The sequence below is a fragment of the Cotesia glomerata genome, linkage group LG2, assembly GCF_020080835.1.
Source record: "Cotesia glomerata isolate CgM1 linkage group LG2, MPM_Cglom_v2.3, whole genome shotgun sequence".
Taxonomy (NCBI): Eukaryota; Metazoa; Arthropoda; class Insecta; order Hymenoptera; family Braconidae; genus Cotesia; species Cotesia glomerata.
This window is the reverse complement of record NC_058159.1, coordinates 21,292,551-21,306,828: the sequence shown is the minus strand read 5'-3', so window position 1 is coordinate 21,306,828 and position 14,278 is coordinate 21,292,551. Positions and strand designations below refer to the sequence as shown.

At 26.7% G+C, this 14,278-nt stretch overlaps 3 protein-coding genes across 5 annotated transcripts; 1 reads left to right on the top strand and 2 right to left on the bottom strand.

The window, feature by feature from the left end:
- Window positions 1-446: 446 nt before the first annotated feature.
- LOC123259361 lies at window positions 447-3,722 on the bottom strand. The gene is made up of 5 exons (XM_044719808.1): window positions 3,158-3,722; window positions 2,905-3,079; window positions 2,592-2,677; window positions 2,305-2,440; window positions 447-1,445 (listed from the first exon to the last, which is right to left on the bottom strand). The coding sequence occupies exons 1-5, from the start codon at window positions 3,236-3,238 to the stop codon at window positions 1,237-1,239; spliced, it is 687 nt and encodes a 228-aa protein (XP_044575743.1). The 5' UTR covers window positions 3,239-3,722; the 3' UTR covers window positions 447-1,236.
- A 389-nt stretch (window positions 3,723-4,111) lies between these two features.
- On the top strand, window positions 4,112-6,208 carry LOC123259362 (UPF0193 protein EVG1 homolog). Its single transcript, XM_044719809.1, has 5 exons — window positions 4,112-4,467; window positions 4,545-4,666; window positions 4,739-4,835; window positions 5,584-5,727; window positions 5,803-6,208. Exons 1-5 carry the CDS (start codon window positions 4,371-4,373, stop codon window positions 6,027-6,029), a joined length of 687 nt encoding a protein of 228 aa, XP_044575744.1. The 5' UTR covers window positions 4,112-4,370; the 3' UTR covers window positions 6,030-6,208.
- On the bottom strand, window positions 6,115-9,590 carry LOC123259348. Of its 3 annotated transcripts, none has more exons than XM_044719782.1 (6): window positions 9,488-9,590; window positions 8,595-8,842; window positions 8,126-8,460; window positions 6,875-7,118; window positions 6,518-6,798; window positions 6,115-6,442 (listed from the first exon to the last, which is right to left on the bottom strand). In XM_044719782.1, exons 2-6 carry the CDS (start codon window positions 8,715-8,717, stop codon window positions 6,211-6,213), a joined length of 1,215 nt encoding a protein of 404 aa, XP_044575717.1. In that variant the 5' UTR covers window positions 8,718-8,842; window positions 9,488-9,590; the 3' UTR covers window positions 6,115-6,210. The 3 variants fall into 3 exon arrangements, with proteins under 3 accessions (XP_044575717.1, XP_044575716.1, XP_044575718.1); XM_044719781.1 differs by having other exon boundaries at window positions 9,380-9,563; XM_044719783.1 differs by lacking the exon at window positions 9,488-9,590 and adding an exon at window positions 9,198-9,271.
- Window positions 9,591-14,278: the final 4,688 nt, after the last annotated feature.

Here is a 14,278-nt window from a genome sequence, read left to right as displayed (position 1 = left end):
TCTGGAGAATCAATTTATTCATCGGTTGGTTCCAAGAAAGAAGTAAATCTGCAACTTGTCGCAAACTTTAAATGCTGGTGATCCTCTTTGGCTATACACTTCTTTAACCCTTCGTTGGTCGCGTCTTTTTTAGTTTCTCGCTCGCACTATATCGAGTCTCTATAGGTTGAGTAGTTGTTAGGCGGCGATTCGCTCATAGCGCGACCAACGAAGGGTTAATGTTTCTATTCGATTCTCTGATGTGAATACAATAAATTATTTACTTACAAAAGTTTTTCATGTTTTTCGTTAACATCGAAAAATATTTTTCATTAACGTGGAAACGCCTCTAAGTGGGATTCAATAAAAAGTTATGGTTATATAGAGTAAAAAGCTGGGCATTAGTATAGACATTAAATATTTATTAAAATTTAAGATTTTCATGATAAAAAAAGTAAGAAAAATACTTTTTAATATTATATATTGTAAGCTTTATTAATAAATAGATCGCACATTCATAATACACTTACTGAATAACAATAATAAGTCGAAGAAGTAGAAGAAGAAGGACGAGAAGCTAATCTACTTATTGCAGGCTTTTTAAAATTTTCACATTTAAAATACATATAATATGCTTAACTTTAAAATTCAATTACAAAATTTCTTTAAAAATGAATCTAAACAAAGATAATTAGATTTAAAACTTCAAGTTACTCCTCAATACCTTATGTTTTAATTAATTTATTATTTATTTCGTTTACGTGAAAAAATCTTAAGCCTAAAATTATTTTATGGAGAACACATTTTTGTACTCAATGGATAAATAAATCCGATTGACTGTATTTTTAACATTAAAATTATTTTTTTTATCGTGTAAAAAGATAACAGAAGCCAAATAGCCATAACATAATTACATATCAAAATAAAGGTAACAGTCAATTAATAACAATTAATTGAACGCATTACGTGCCTCTACATTATATATTTGCGTATCAAAGTTTCTCATTCTACTTTCCGTTTTATTTATTTACTTTGCATATGCTGCTCCAGACAATGATTATTCATTCATATATATTTATATTCGTTATTATTTAATGTTTGTTTTGACTTAGTTAGGTAACAAAAAATACACACAAGTAGCCATAAGAATTATAAAATTTTTTGACATAAAATTGTTCATTTTTGTAGATCTTGAATTTTTTAAAATCAATATATTTATTATTATTATCATTATTATTACATTAAGTTAATATTGTCTTAAACTTCATAGGGAATTTGAGTACCAGAATGTAAGCGTACTTTCCCATTACTTGTACCTTCACCAGGTGTTAATGCATATTTACTTTTCTTAACATTATGAATTTCATGTGTAATTCCTCCTTTTTTGATTTCTAAACTCTTGTATGTACTGTAGACGACAAACCATATATATAAACATATTGTTATTAAAAATAGAACGACGATTCCTGAAAAGAAAAAATGTTTGTTAGTCTTAGATAAATCTTAACATTTTGTATTTATTGAAATATCAAGTTGTTTTTTTTTTTTTACTTTATGAAGTTACACCAAACTTCAAAGAACTTTTCATCTTTGTGACAATAAAAAAAAAATCCATTTTTTATAAAGTTTTTTTTATGCTCTAATTTCATTAAGAGTTGCATTACTATCATTTTGATTTATGTATTATTTAAAGTTTGTTATTCGAGTAATGAAATAGTGCTCTGAAGCACAAAGAATCAACAAAATTTATACATTTACTTTTAAAGTAAATGATTAATTTATTTAATTTTAACGGAGAAACTAAGCTATGAAAATAATAATTTGATCGATTTGTACAGTCTTTTATTTAAGAAATTTGACGTAGCTTATTTGTTTTTCCAACGATGGTATATAATTTAAATAAATATAACAGATTTTGTTATTTTTAATGTATTGGTTGGTTTATCTATTACCGTTTGAATACAAAAAAAAATATCACTAAAATAAATTCTTTATGTATACATAAATTGAATGCACTTAACGACTAATTTTTAAAATTTATAATGAATATTTTATTTAAACTTAGACAAATAAAACTCGTCGAAGTCAACTTACACATGAATAATTTTCAAATTTGCATTTAAATTATTTTATTAAAATGAAAGTAAATTTTTTAAGAAATTAAATTAAAGTATATCAAGTATAATTTTTTTGTTACTAAGAAATTGTTCGATTCAAAATCCTAAATTGATTTTTTGGATTTAATAATTATTGCTTATCTAAGTCCATTTTTTATGATAACAGACAGAAAACTTCAGTCCCTTATTAAAATATTTTTTTACTTACGTTCAGTCATATCAGCTTTACCACCGAGTATTGCAATAAAAGGACAGTCTTGTTGTACGAGGAATAATGATAAGAATAGAGCAACGATTGTTGTCATCATTACCATCATCCAAGGTGCCATAAAATGACGATTGTTCTGTTTAAAAAAAAAAAAAAAAAATCATTAAAATCTTTAGAGTAAGTAACAAAAAAATAACGTTTTTGTATTCACTTTTACCTTTTAGTTCTAACTTCTTTAATTATTAAAATTTATCTATGTATTTCAATACTATCATTACAATACTTACGATTAAAATTCCATAGAGGAGCAATATTGTTGATATAAAATGTATCACTGATATGACTAATCCACAATACATTGAATAAACTTTTTCTGTAATAAATAATTAAATTTTATAAATTTGTGTTAATAAGTCACTATTTTATTGAATATATCATGATAAATATGCAAAAGTAATTAATTTTTTATTAATATTTTTAAAATCCTTGTAATTAAAAAATCACTAGTCAGTAATTTAAGGATTAAAAATATGTTATTTATAATTTTGAATATTTGTCATAATAAATGTCAAACATGAAGAGTTGAAATAATAAAAAAACCTGTTGCATTATGATGGGCAATATCCATTCTTTTGGTATTTTGATGCATTGATGATATAGCTTCCATAGCTTCACGTTCAAGTGCCTCTTCAGAGTCTCTGGCAACCATTTCTTGTATGTCCATTGCGTGTGCCAAAGCCAACAGGAAGAAAGTCATAATAATTCCTGATATGAACTGTTCACAATAAATCACGATATTATTAAGCAGAAAAAATATTTTGTAATAAAATTATGAGTATAAAAGACAACTTACCAGTTGTAAGATGGCAATTAATAAAGTACCTTGTTTCAAATTGAAACAATGCAAAAAATTTTTCAACAATCCAACTTTCATTTTGATTATTTTTTTTTTCACTTAATTTAAATTTATTAAATTTAATTTTTCTTTCTGTAGTGTAAAAAATAAGCTGTACAAAATGGCTGGTAAAAAAAAAGTAATACTTTGTAATATATGAAATATATAGAAAGTTGAATAAATAAATAAATAATAAAATAATATTAAGCGGTGTAAAATGCAATGACTCAGGAATCAATAACTAGTATAGTGGTCACTTGATTTGAATAATAAACAACTTAGAGAGCTTATAACAGCCAAATAAAAAAAATTATTTTTAATTAAACACGTTAGAGATGAGCTTTAAAATATCTTTTGTTATTGTGCTAAGATGTGGTGCTTTAAAATAAAATCGTGAAAATTTTTAGAACTCGCGAAACGTCGATGACCGATGGACTGGGTATCCCACAACCCCGTATGCGAATATCTGTTTTCTAGGGGTAGCAAAGTCTGGGGTTTTGGCATGCGCATTTAGATAATGTCCTTTATCGTACTTGTAAAAAATATGTTATCATTACTAACTTTTTATTGATGATGATAATAAATCGATTTATTGTACAAAATCGAAAAAAAATTTATTCTTAATTCAATAACTAGGTTTTATTATATATTACATTCAAAACACTTATTTTTTTTAACCTAATTGTACTTTGTGAATTTTTTTTGAAATTGTAAAAAATTTTTTTATTCACTAACGCTACTTGACAATTATAAATATCAAATACAATTTTATGCTGTAATATTTTAACTGTTTAAATATAATTGTTACTTAATATTTTATATATTTAAAGCTAATTAAAATTGTGGAAATATTCTATTTATTAATAAAAAATATAAATAAACCTCTTTTTTATAAATATAAATTAGATAATATAGTTTTGAAATTGAATATAGAACGAAAAATAATGAACAGCAGTTCAGAGTCGTTAGTTGAGTTGTCATAGAAACCAATCGTATAAATTACAGCAAACGAAACTAATAAAATGGGAAGTAACGCGATAAAGTTTAATTTTACTGTAACGACTTCACAAAAGAATAATTAAACAAAAGTATTATGAACACAAGAATTTCGAAAGAAAAAAACTTGTGAAAATATTGGATTGAACTTTAGTAAATAAAAATAAATATTACAATGGAACGTAAAGAACAACGAGTTGGACTTGGAGTTGGAGCATTTCATAACCCACCACGAGCTCAGTATAGTGAAGAAACTCGGCAGCTCATAAAAAGTTTGTATTATTTGCAAGCTAACATGAAAATTATGATGGTACTATAGAAAAAAAAAGTTAATCAATTTTTTTTACAGTTTTGATGGAAGAATCGAAACTGTCAATGATGCAAAGAAAATCTATACAGAATGCAGTAAACCGTGGAGAGTCATTGCCACCTATTTCACGGGCATCTTCTGTAGCAGTTAATCATATACGTGTAATTATTTGAGTATATACTACATAATATAACAATTATTTACAATAATTGAAGGGAAAAATTTTTGGTTAGACTATTCCATCTTCATATTGGAAGCGAAGATCGCAGGAAGCGATTGTTAATAGTGGTGCTTATGAACGAGAACAATTTAGACGTACTACACCATTATGTATGTAAACAATAGTAATAATAATAATAACATATGGGTAATTCCACGTCAAATCGACTAATATTTGAAATTGACGGCTTTCAATTTCGACGAAATTTCATAAAAAATTTTCCTTCATTATAAAACGAAGATTTGCCACAAAAAAAAAAAAAATATGCATTAAATGTTGGATTCAAATTTTTTAATGTAATTCATTTAAATAATCTTAAGAGATCGTGAAATTTTCAGAGAACTTTTTTTTTTATTTTAATAATTATGAGACTTGGAATTTTCGCGAAAAAAAAATAAATTTTTTTGTTTTCCGAAATCTCTTTTGAAATATTTACGAGGTGTGAAAAGAATTTCATATAAGTAGAACTTATAATATCGAAAATCGATTTTTTAAAAATTCAAAATTCTACAAATTAAAAAAATTTTTTTTCCAAAATATTTGTTTCATTAGTATAGTCTAAGTATACTTTTCAAAACAAACAAAATTTCATTTCCATATTTATAATAGTTTTGGAGATATTTAAAAAATAAAGTTGAAAAACTGGAAAAATAATAAAAATTTGAATTTTGAATAACTTTCGGAAAAATAAAAAAATTTTTTTTTCTCTTTTCCAAACCTTCATTTTATGATAAAAGAAAACTTTTTATCAAATTTCGTTGAAATTGAAACCTGCCGATTTCAACTATTGATCAATTCGACATAAAATTACCCATTTGAAAAAATTATTTACTTCTATAAGTAAAAATAATTTTTTAGTAAACAAGGAAAAACAAAAACGTCATTTGGCATGTATGATGGCTTATGGCAAAGATATGCCAGAAACACCACATGGTCCAGCAATTAGACATAAACCGAGAAAATGTTCACTACCACCGGATAATAATAACGTTTTAGATGACTGTAAGTATAAATAAATTATAACTTTAAGAATATAATGTGTCAATCATTGAGAAAAAATTTATATATTAACTTCAGTAACACGAGGTATCAAAGAACGTATTGAATTTCTACATGAGATGGAACATCTTGGTCTTGGTAAAAAGTATCAGCCAATAATTCACCAAGAGATCGCGGAGAAAATACGATTGATTCAATCGTTGGACAACCATAAGATGACGGAGATCGAAGAAGATATTAAAAGATATAAGTACGAACAATCCACTCCGAAGCCGTTTCCAATGGGAGAACTCGATGATTCGTGACTATATTAATTATTTCTTTATCGACCTCATGAAAGTAATAATATATTATTCAGAAAAATATTTTATTTTGGTTTGTTAATTTCCATTATCATTAATAATTATTCACTAGTTTTTTAAATTAAATACTTTCAATGAATTGTCTTGAAACGAATTCAAAAAGTTAAGTATGTTACTTAATTAATTATGAAAAAGATGACTCTGCACTGTCAACAATTTTCAAGTTTTCATCTTCAGGCAAGGCTGGTACAATTTCTGCAAGAATTATAGCTTCAGACAGCTTAATTCCTTTAATGAGTACTTGTTTTTCAACAATCGGGATATTTTCACTAATCAGTTTTTCTACATCTATCTTATTAATTTCTTCTTGAATTCGATTTTTTATAGGTCCTTCTATTGCGTCCATAATTTGATATCTTAAAAAAATTTGTAATTAAATTAAGTAAATAAAAATTGATTAACAAATATATAAATACATTTTTATACTTTACCGTAATAAATTTGGTAATATGTTAACTCCAGCTTCTATAATATAATCCAGTGTTCCCGCACCGTGTATTCTCGTCTGAATATTACCAAGCTCAAAATTAAGCTCTTCTAGAGATGCACGTTTTCGGGTGTCTACAGGCTGAATTAATTTCATTTGCATTCGTAAATACTGAACTGTAAACGAGATTGTTCCAGCCCTAGATAGAAAACCATTAATTAGACCCACTTCCCAATGTGTTCTGCCATCAATCTCTTGTGTACCGACGTCTATCACTGCATGAACCTATCATTTAAATAAAAAAATTTATTAGTATTATTATTATTATTAATACCATTGGAACGTATTAAAATTAATTTACCGTGCCATTTTCCATAGTTAGAGTGATGTTACCCATCCGATAAAAGCTAGCAAGACCTGTTAGCCAAGTGTGACTTGAAACAACGGTGATTAATCCAGCACTTTGAGAATAATCTTTGAGTTTGTAAGGATCATATCCCAAATCGGAAACTTGCTTGCGTGCCTCCGCTATCGCCATGTCAAAGGGGGAAATTGAATTTGGAAAGTAATGTGGTAATTTAGATATTTTTTTATTCACTTCACCTCTGAAATAAGACAGTGATTATTAATCACAATCATCAATCGGTTTTAGTGAACCGTAATATTTACTGAGATTTCTTTATGGTCTTTTCGTTTCGAAGGTTGTAACATCAATACAAAAAAAAAGGATTTCTTACAGAATTTACTATTATAATCTATTTAGCTTCTAACATAATTAAAAATGAAAAAATCAAGCATTAATTGCTCAATTTTAAAATATATACTTTATTCGAATTTTAAGACACTGTTGAGGACTCAAATACGACAGTTCCGAAAGAAAATATGTTGTAGAATTTCTTAAAAATCAATTCTTTGGCAATTAAGCGCTTTGATAGAGCTTAGAGTAATTTAATCGACTTATTAATTTACTATCTATTTAACTCACTAATTGTTATTTTACATTTCTAAGTGACAGTGCGTAATTTTTTTATTTTTTAATAATTATATAATAACAAACCCGTTAATTTTAGTATTTATGATGCTTGTCAAAAACTTCTTTTTTGTTAATATTATAACGTTAGAGACAAAAATTAGTTGAGTAAGAGTTAAGTCAGTGGACTATTTATAGAATCAACACTTACATCAATTACTTTTCTTACTTTAATGTTTACATCATGTGCTCAATTTAAATGGAGCAGATTACTACACAAATAAGTAAAGTGCTTAAGAAAAATATTGCTTAAATAAGTGAGCCATTGACAATATTGTAATCAACTAAGAAATAAAAGAATCGAAAAAGCTAGTTGATTAATAGCTGATTTCTAAACGCTATACAGATAAAAGAATTAACTTGATTTAAGAGAAAACATTTTGAATTAAGTGAAATTTACTTAAATCAAGAAAAATTTATTTGTTCAAAAACTTTTTTACTTGATTGAAGACAATGAAATTCTTTAGAATATATTTTTGGTTCAAGATTTTTTTTTCTTTTCAATTGATATAATTTTTTCATCAGCGTGAAGATAATTAACTTAAGGAACTAACAGTAAGCTGATTTTTCTATAAATCTTACCTGATATTTGTATTAACTTCATTAAGAATAAATGGTTTGATGCTATCGAAAATAAATGATCCCAGAGAATTCATAGCGCCTTGAAACACTGATTCCAAGAACCCAAGATTCTTAAAATCCATGTCGATTTTTTCAAATGTTAAGTCCATATCAATATCTTGAGCACGAAGCTTTCCATTTGAAGCAACTTCAAGCTTTGCAACCCCTTGAACATCAACTCCGCTTAATTTAACAGTGAAATTCCCAGCTGATTCTCCTAGCCACGATGAAAAGGAATTACTGAGTGTGTACAACCCTCGAATATCAATATTTTCGATATTCAAAGCAACTAAAACCTGGAAAAAGTCATTCGAAAATTAATTTTAATTAATTTTAACTTCATTAAATCAGTGGCAAAAATTTTCTTCGTATTTGAGAGTTATGGATTGTTTGCGTTAATACATGATATCATTTATGAGAAAAAACTTACTTGCATTAAAGCTATTTCAGATTCTGCACGTATAATTCGAAATTTAGAAAGTCCATGGACTGTTACAGATTTCAAGTTTATAGTAAGCATTGAAAATGAATGCTTTAAATCTGGTACAGTCATTGGATCAGGTATAGGAACATTTGGAAGTCCGATAGGATCTGGTTGTTGATAATGTTTGAGTATTAAGCGGATCTGGTCACTCAATAGTTGTTCTCCGTGTGCCAATTTTGTCTCTTTATCATTTTCTATAAAAAGAATTGAATTCATTTGCTCATTAAATGAAACTTATAAAAAAATCTGAAAAGCGGGCGACCTTGGAGACCATCCTTGAAAGTTCCCGATTTTTTCGAGCTTGGAACGCTCAAAAATCTTCCAATTGGTTGATTTTTTAGCTTTTCGAGCTCAAAAAGCTGAGAATGATTTAAAGTCAACATTTTTTGAGATTTTCAAACGGCAATATCTTTTGAATATTTAACGCAGTTTTTTGAACTCAAAAAATGTAAACATTTATTTCATCTTAAGTCGATTGGTTAAAGAATTAAAAATATATTTGAAAAAAAAAACAGAAAAAATTTTTTTTACATCTAAACACACACATACACACACATATGGTGGACATCCAACTGAGAATATTCAGAACGGCTTCCAAAGACCTCAAAACGCAGAGAAAAAACCTCGCATTCTCAAAATTACACTGAAATCAATAACTTCCTACTTTTGAAAATTATTTATTTTCAACGCGGGAAATAAAAAGTTAGATAAATATTAATTAAATTCCATACCATCAGTTATATTATTACAGCTACAAAAACAGATTAAACTGATGAAAATAAGTAATTGAATTAACTCCATTTAATCGAATTAAAAAAATAAAAGTCTCTAAAACCCACCAAAACTGATGAATTCTAATATGTATCTGAATTACCACGCCGTCTACAAAGAGTTCGATAATGAATAGATATTTTGCATATGAGACAGTGATGCGTAAGTTAATTAAACGAGATAAAGGTCATTGAAAACCAGGGTCATAAGCTTATCTTCTTTGCTTCATATTATCATGGAGGAAATGTTATGCATTTATCTTTAACGATGAAATTCGATTATCAAGTTTTTATTTCAAAATACTTTACTTACGCACGTGGATTTATATTTAAACATATCAACTCATTAATGTACGGACACATTATTTTCCATTCAAATTATTAGTTAAGCTACTTGAGCAATATTAATAGTTGTCAATGTATTTTTAATTTCTTTTCAATTATTGTTAATTGATTTAAAATTTTACTGTAAATCTTAATTAAATCTCGAAAAAAATTGACTTCTGACTGAAAAAGAAAAATTATAACGCCATGCACCGAGCTGTCAATGTACACCGTAATCGCTTTTGAAGTTATTAATTTCTAGAGTTGAAACTGCACATTCATACACGTATAATCATGTTATTTTTCAATTGTTAAAAAATATTGTCAATTATTGATTATCATAAGTTAAAATGAGATATTCAACGAAATAGACGGAGAAATTTTATCTAAACAAGAATAATTCCGTAAAAAATGAAAATAACTCTGACAATTTATAAATGGAAAATTTTGATTCACATCTCATTATCTTTTAGTCATTTAAAATCATTGAGAAATTGTAATTTTTCCCCTATAAACTCCACCTCCTTAAATTGCTACAAAAGAGAATTTTGTACTTCATAAAAGCAATTATATATTAATTGTTGTTCTTGACAGAAAATTTGAAATTCTCAATCAATATAGTGTTTAAACGCTGATATCTTGAAAATTTTTCTGCCTTGATATTTTCAAAATTTATTATTCAAAAATTCATTGTTAAAAGAAGAAGATGTCAATCTTCCTTAAACGAGGTGTTTTGTACAAAGAAACTTTTTTTATTATTAAGATCAATAATTAATTAAAAATAAAGGCAGGCCTAAAAGAGCTCAAAGACATACAAGAAGTCAAAAACCAAAAGAAGACAATGGAATTATCATTTAGTGAGATCTTCAAGTTTGTTAAAACGGAGTTATGACATCGACGCATGTTAGAGATAGCTACTAAGATGACCACCGGTTATGGCAGTCTGTATCCTCTTTAAGAAAATAGGAAAGAAGTATAAAAATCCTTTTTTATCAGGAAAGCAAGGAAGCTGAAGCTAAGGAAGCGAATGAAAATTCCCGAAAGTATTAACTAGCGTTATGGATTGTTATATAGAATAACTATAAAGTTTAGTGTAAGAAAAGTAGATTTAAGCGAAACATGTATCAGAGTTTGTTAGACAAGCTGTACATCTAGTGTCAATAAATAAACTAAATAAATAAATAATTAATTAAAAGAAATAAGAAAATTGTGATAATTATGCAACGAACTAATTGCAAATTACTTTGATTATGTAGTTTTATGGTTGAAATAAATAACGATTTAAGTTCATTCAAATTATGCATTGTATGTATGTCAATGTATGTATGTCAATAAATTACATCACCTGTTTATCCAATCCCTTGTTTAAATAAAAATCTGAAGGATTTTAGTTTTGATGATTTTATTTAACATTCGGTATTACAATAGATTTTTTCACAAAAAATTATGTAAAAAAAAATTCCATTGATTATTTATTTATAATCAACATATTTAGTTTCCATACTTATAATAAATTGCCAAGTCAATTTTTTTCCATCACCAAATAAAGATATTGCAAGAGGAAATTTATTTAGACATGATCTACAAGGGTAAATTCTTATCGCTGTAAAAAAAACTGCTGGATGAAGCTTTGATAAATCAGAAGGTTATTATTACTTTTTATGTTATAAATTATAACATATAACTCATAACATTGCCATAATTTTTAAGAGAATGAACCACTGTTGATTCATTGAACACCAACTGGAGGACATGATGATAAATTATTTTTATATTCATATTGATGTGCAAGTAATGCTTTCGATAAAAATTGAAATTGGCTTTTTATTAATCCAAAATTGATAATTTATGACATAACTAAAAGTATTGTAGAGTAATACACAGTTGTAAGTACTAAAAGAAAATGGCATTTAACAATTTTTTATTTTTTACATAATTGTAATTGAATACCGATTTCCATTTTTTTTTTAAACGAGTAAATTTTCAGGTATGTATTATTTAAGTATCATGATGACCGATAACAACAATTTAACAAGACACTGATGGCAGAAAGTGCTAATGTGCCAATTTGAGTTTTTTTCAAAAATTACAGGGAATTCTTATTTGTTTGACAAAAAAAAAAAAAAAAAAAAAAGGTAGGTGTCGGCTAATTTCTGACTCACTGATGTGAATACTCAGACAACAAAACGCAGAATATTTATTGTAATAAGTTTGTGAGAAATTTAGCTGATATATAAATATCGCTAATAAACAGGGTGTTATTTCATTTCATCGGTCGACGTCCAAAGAAAATATTGTGATTTAAAATTTTTTTTTTAGCTTAGGAAGATCTTAATATCAGAAAATATTGTATGTTACACTGTATGGAAAAAGATTAGAAAATTTGAAAGAGTACCGACTGTCGCAGCACTAAAAATAGCCGAAAACTGAAAACTGCATCGCAGAGTTATTGAATAAGAGAGAATTAAACAATAGTTTTTTAATAGAAATAAATTATTAATTAATTCACAATTAATGAATTAATAAAAAAAATTAAATTGTCTGGAATTAGATCTGCACAGAAAGAATGGTTCACTTGAACCAAGAAAATATTTTTCTTGCTAATTATTTTCTTGGGCGAAAAAAAAATTTTTTTTTGACACAAGAAATTTCACTTATCTCAACAAAATTAATTCTCTTGCTTCAAGAAATACGTATCTTGATCCAAGACAATTTATTTGAATCAAGAACATTTTCTTGTTTTAAGAAAATTTTTCTCTTGCTCCAAAAAATTAAGTTCTTGACAGAAGTAAATTTTCTTGTCTTGAGAAAATTTTTCTCTTGCTCCAAAAAATTAAATATCTCGATAATAAATTTTCATTAATATTTTTATTGACAAACATGTCAAATGGGAAGATCAAATAATATTGAACTATTTTCTTTCATTCAATATGTATAATTGCGTGCTAAAATAATCTAAAATGGGTATCAAATATTCAAGAGAAAAATTTTCTCAAGGTGAGAAAATTTTTTTTTCAGCTGAAGTAGGTGGCGCTGCTTCCCTGAAGTATCTAAAAATCTTGATCCAATATAAAAATTGATTGTATCAAGTATTTATGATAATTTGAATTAAGAAAAATTACTTCCACCAAGAATAGAATTTCAAGAAAAATTTTTACTTCGGCCAAGACAACTTCGGTCTTCCTTCGGGCACCCGGAAATTTACTTGAGCCAAGAATTTTATTCTCCAGTCAAGAAATTTTTTTTTCTGTGTGGAATTTTTTTGTTGACAACAATGATAATTTAAATGTGAGTGTTACTTTTTGAAAATATTTTTATTATAACTTGGTTTTCTAAATACACTTTAATAAATTTATTCATTAATTATTAATGATTAGATAAACTTCAATAACCGCTCTACTATCTTAAGGAATTTCGAGCGTAACTAATGAGTCAAAATAATGTTAAAATGTTTTTTTTAATTTTAGTCTTCCCAATATTTGTCAAAATTCTTTATTTTAATTTAAAATAATTTAAACAATTTAATAATTGATGATTTTTACTTATTTAATAAAGTAAAGTAATAAAATGACTTTGGTGTTTATTACTTGCCGGAATAAATAAACAGATTTGGCAATAGCGCGCTTGATTATACCCATACAGAGACGTGGATGAATTTGTGAGTTAAACGTTTCTTTCTCTGTAACTATATTTCTATCCTTTTGTTTTTTCTCAGCTGTTGACGCGATGTTGTCAAATCTTTATTCGAATAAATGACTGACGATAAACGAGTTACAAACATAAAATTTGACTTTAAATATTTCAAAAATTATATCGGTAATGTATTATTATTAAATTGTTTTTATATTTTGCAATAATCCAAGTTTCTTGTGTATGGTTTTTTATCCGTTAAAGTAGGGTGGTTAATATTGAAAAAAAAAAATAAAGTCTCGACAAAAGTTTGTCCGCCATAAGAGCCCGTGTATAAGGAGATAAAATATGTGATTTTTAAAATTTAATATCTAAGTAACTAAACGGTGATTTTTTTTAAATTTTGGGATTAAATAAATGACGTATTTATCTATACGTATACTTAATTTCAAAAGTCAAAGTTGGAAATTATTTTTTACATTAGATTCGCTCGAACTTCCTTAAGGTAGTTGTTGCGTGAAAGACATTTCAACAGAAAATTATGAAATTTTTTTTATTGAAAGATAAATATATAATCATCACTGTTTCAGATCCTTGACGCACCATTTTTGAGGGCGAAATTTCAGCAGAGAGATGGTAAAGTTAGTATGAAATCTTGCGTACCACTCGAGTGGGCCAAAGATTTCATACTAACTTTACCATCTCTCTATACCTCTACGTGTAAAAGACACAATTTCGAAAATTAATTACTCAAAAATGGTGCAGTCAATTGATCTGAAATTTTGGTAGTGAATTATTAATATATTTATCTTTCGATGAAAAAAATTTCATGACTTTCTGTTGAAATGCCTATCACGCAACAACTACCTTAACCCTTCAGCACTCTCGCAAAACGATTTACTATCA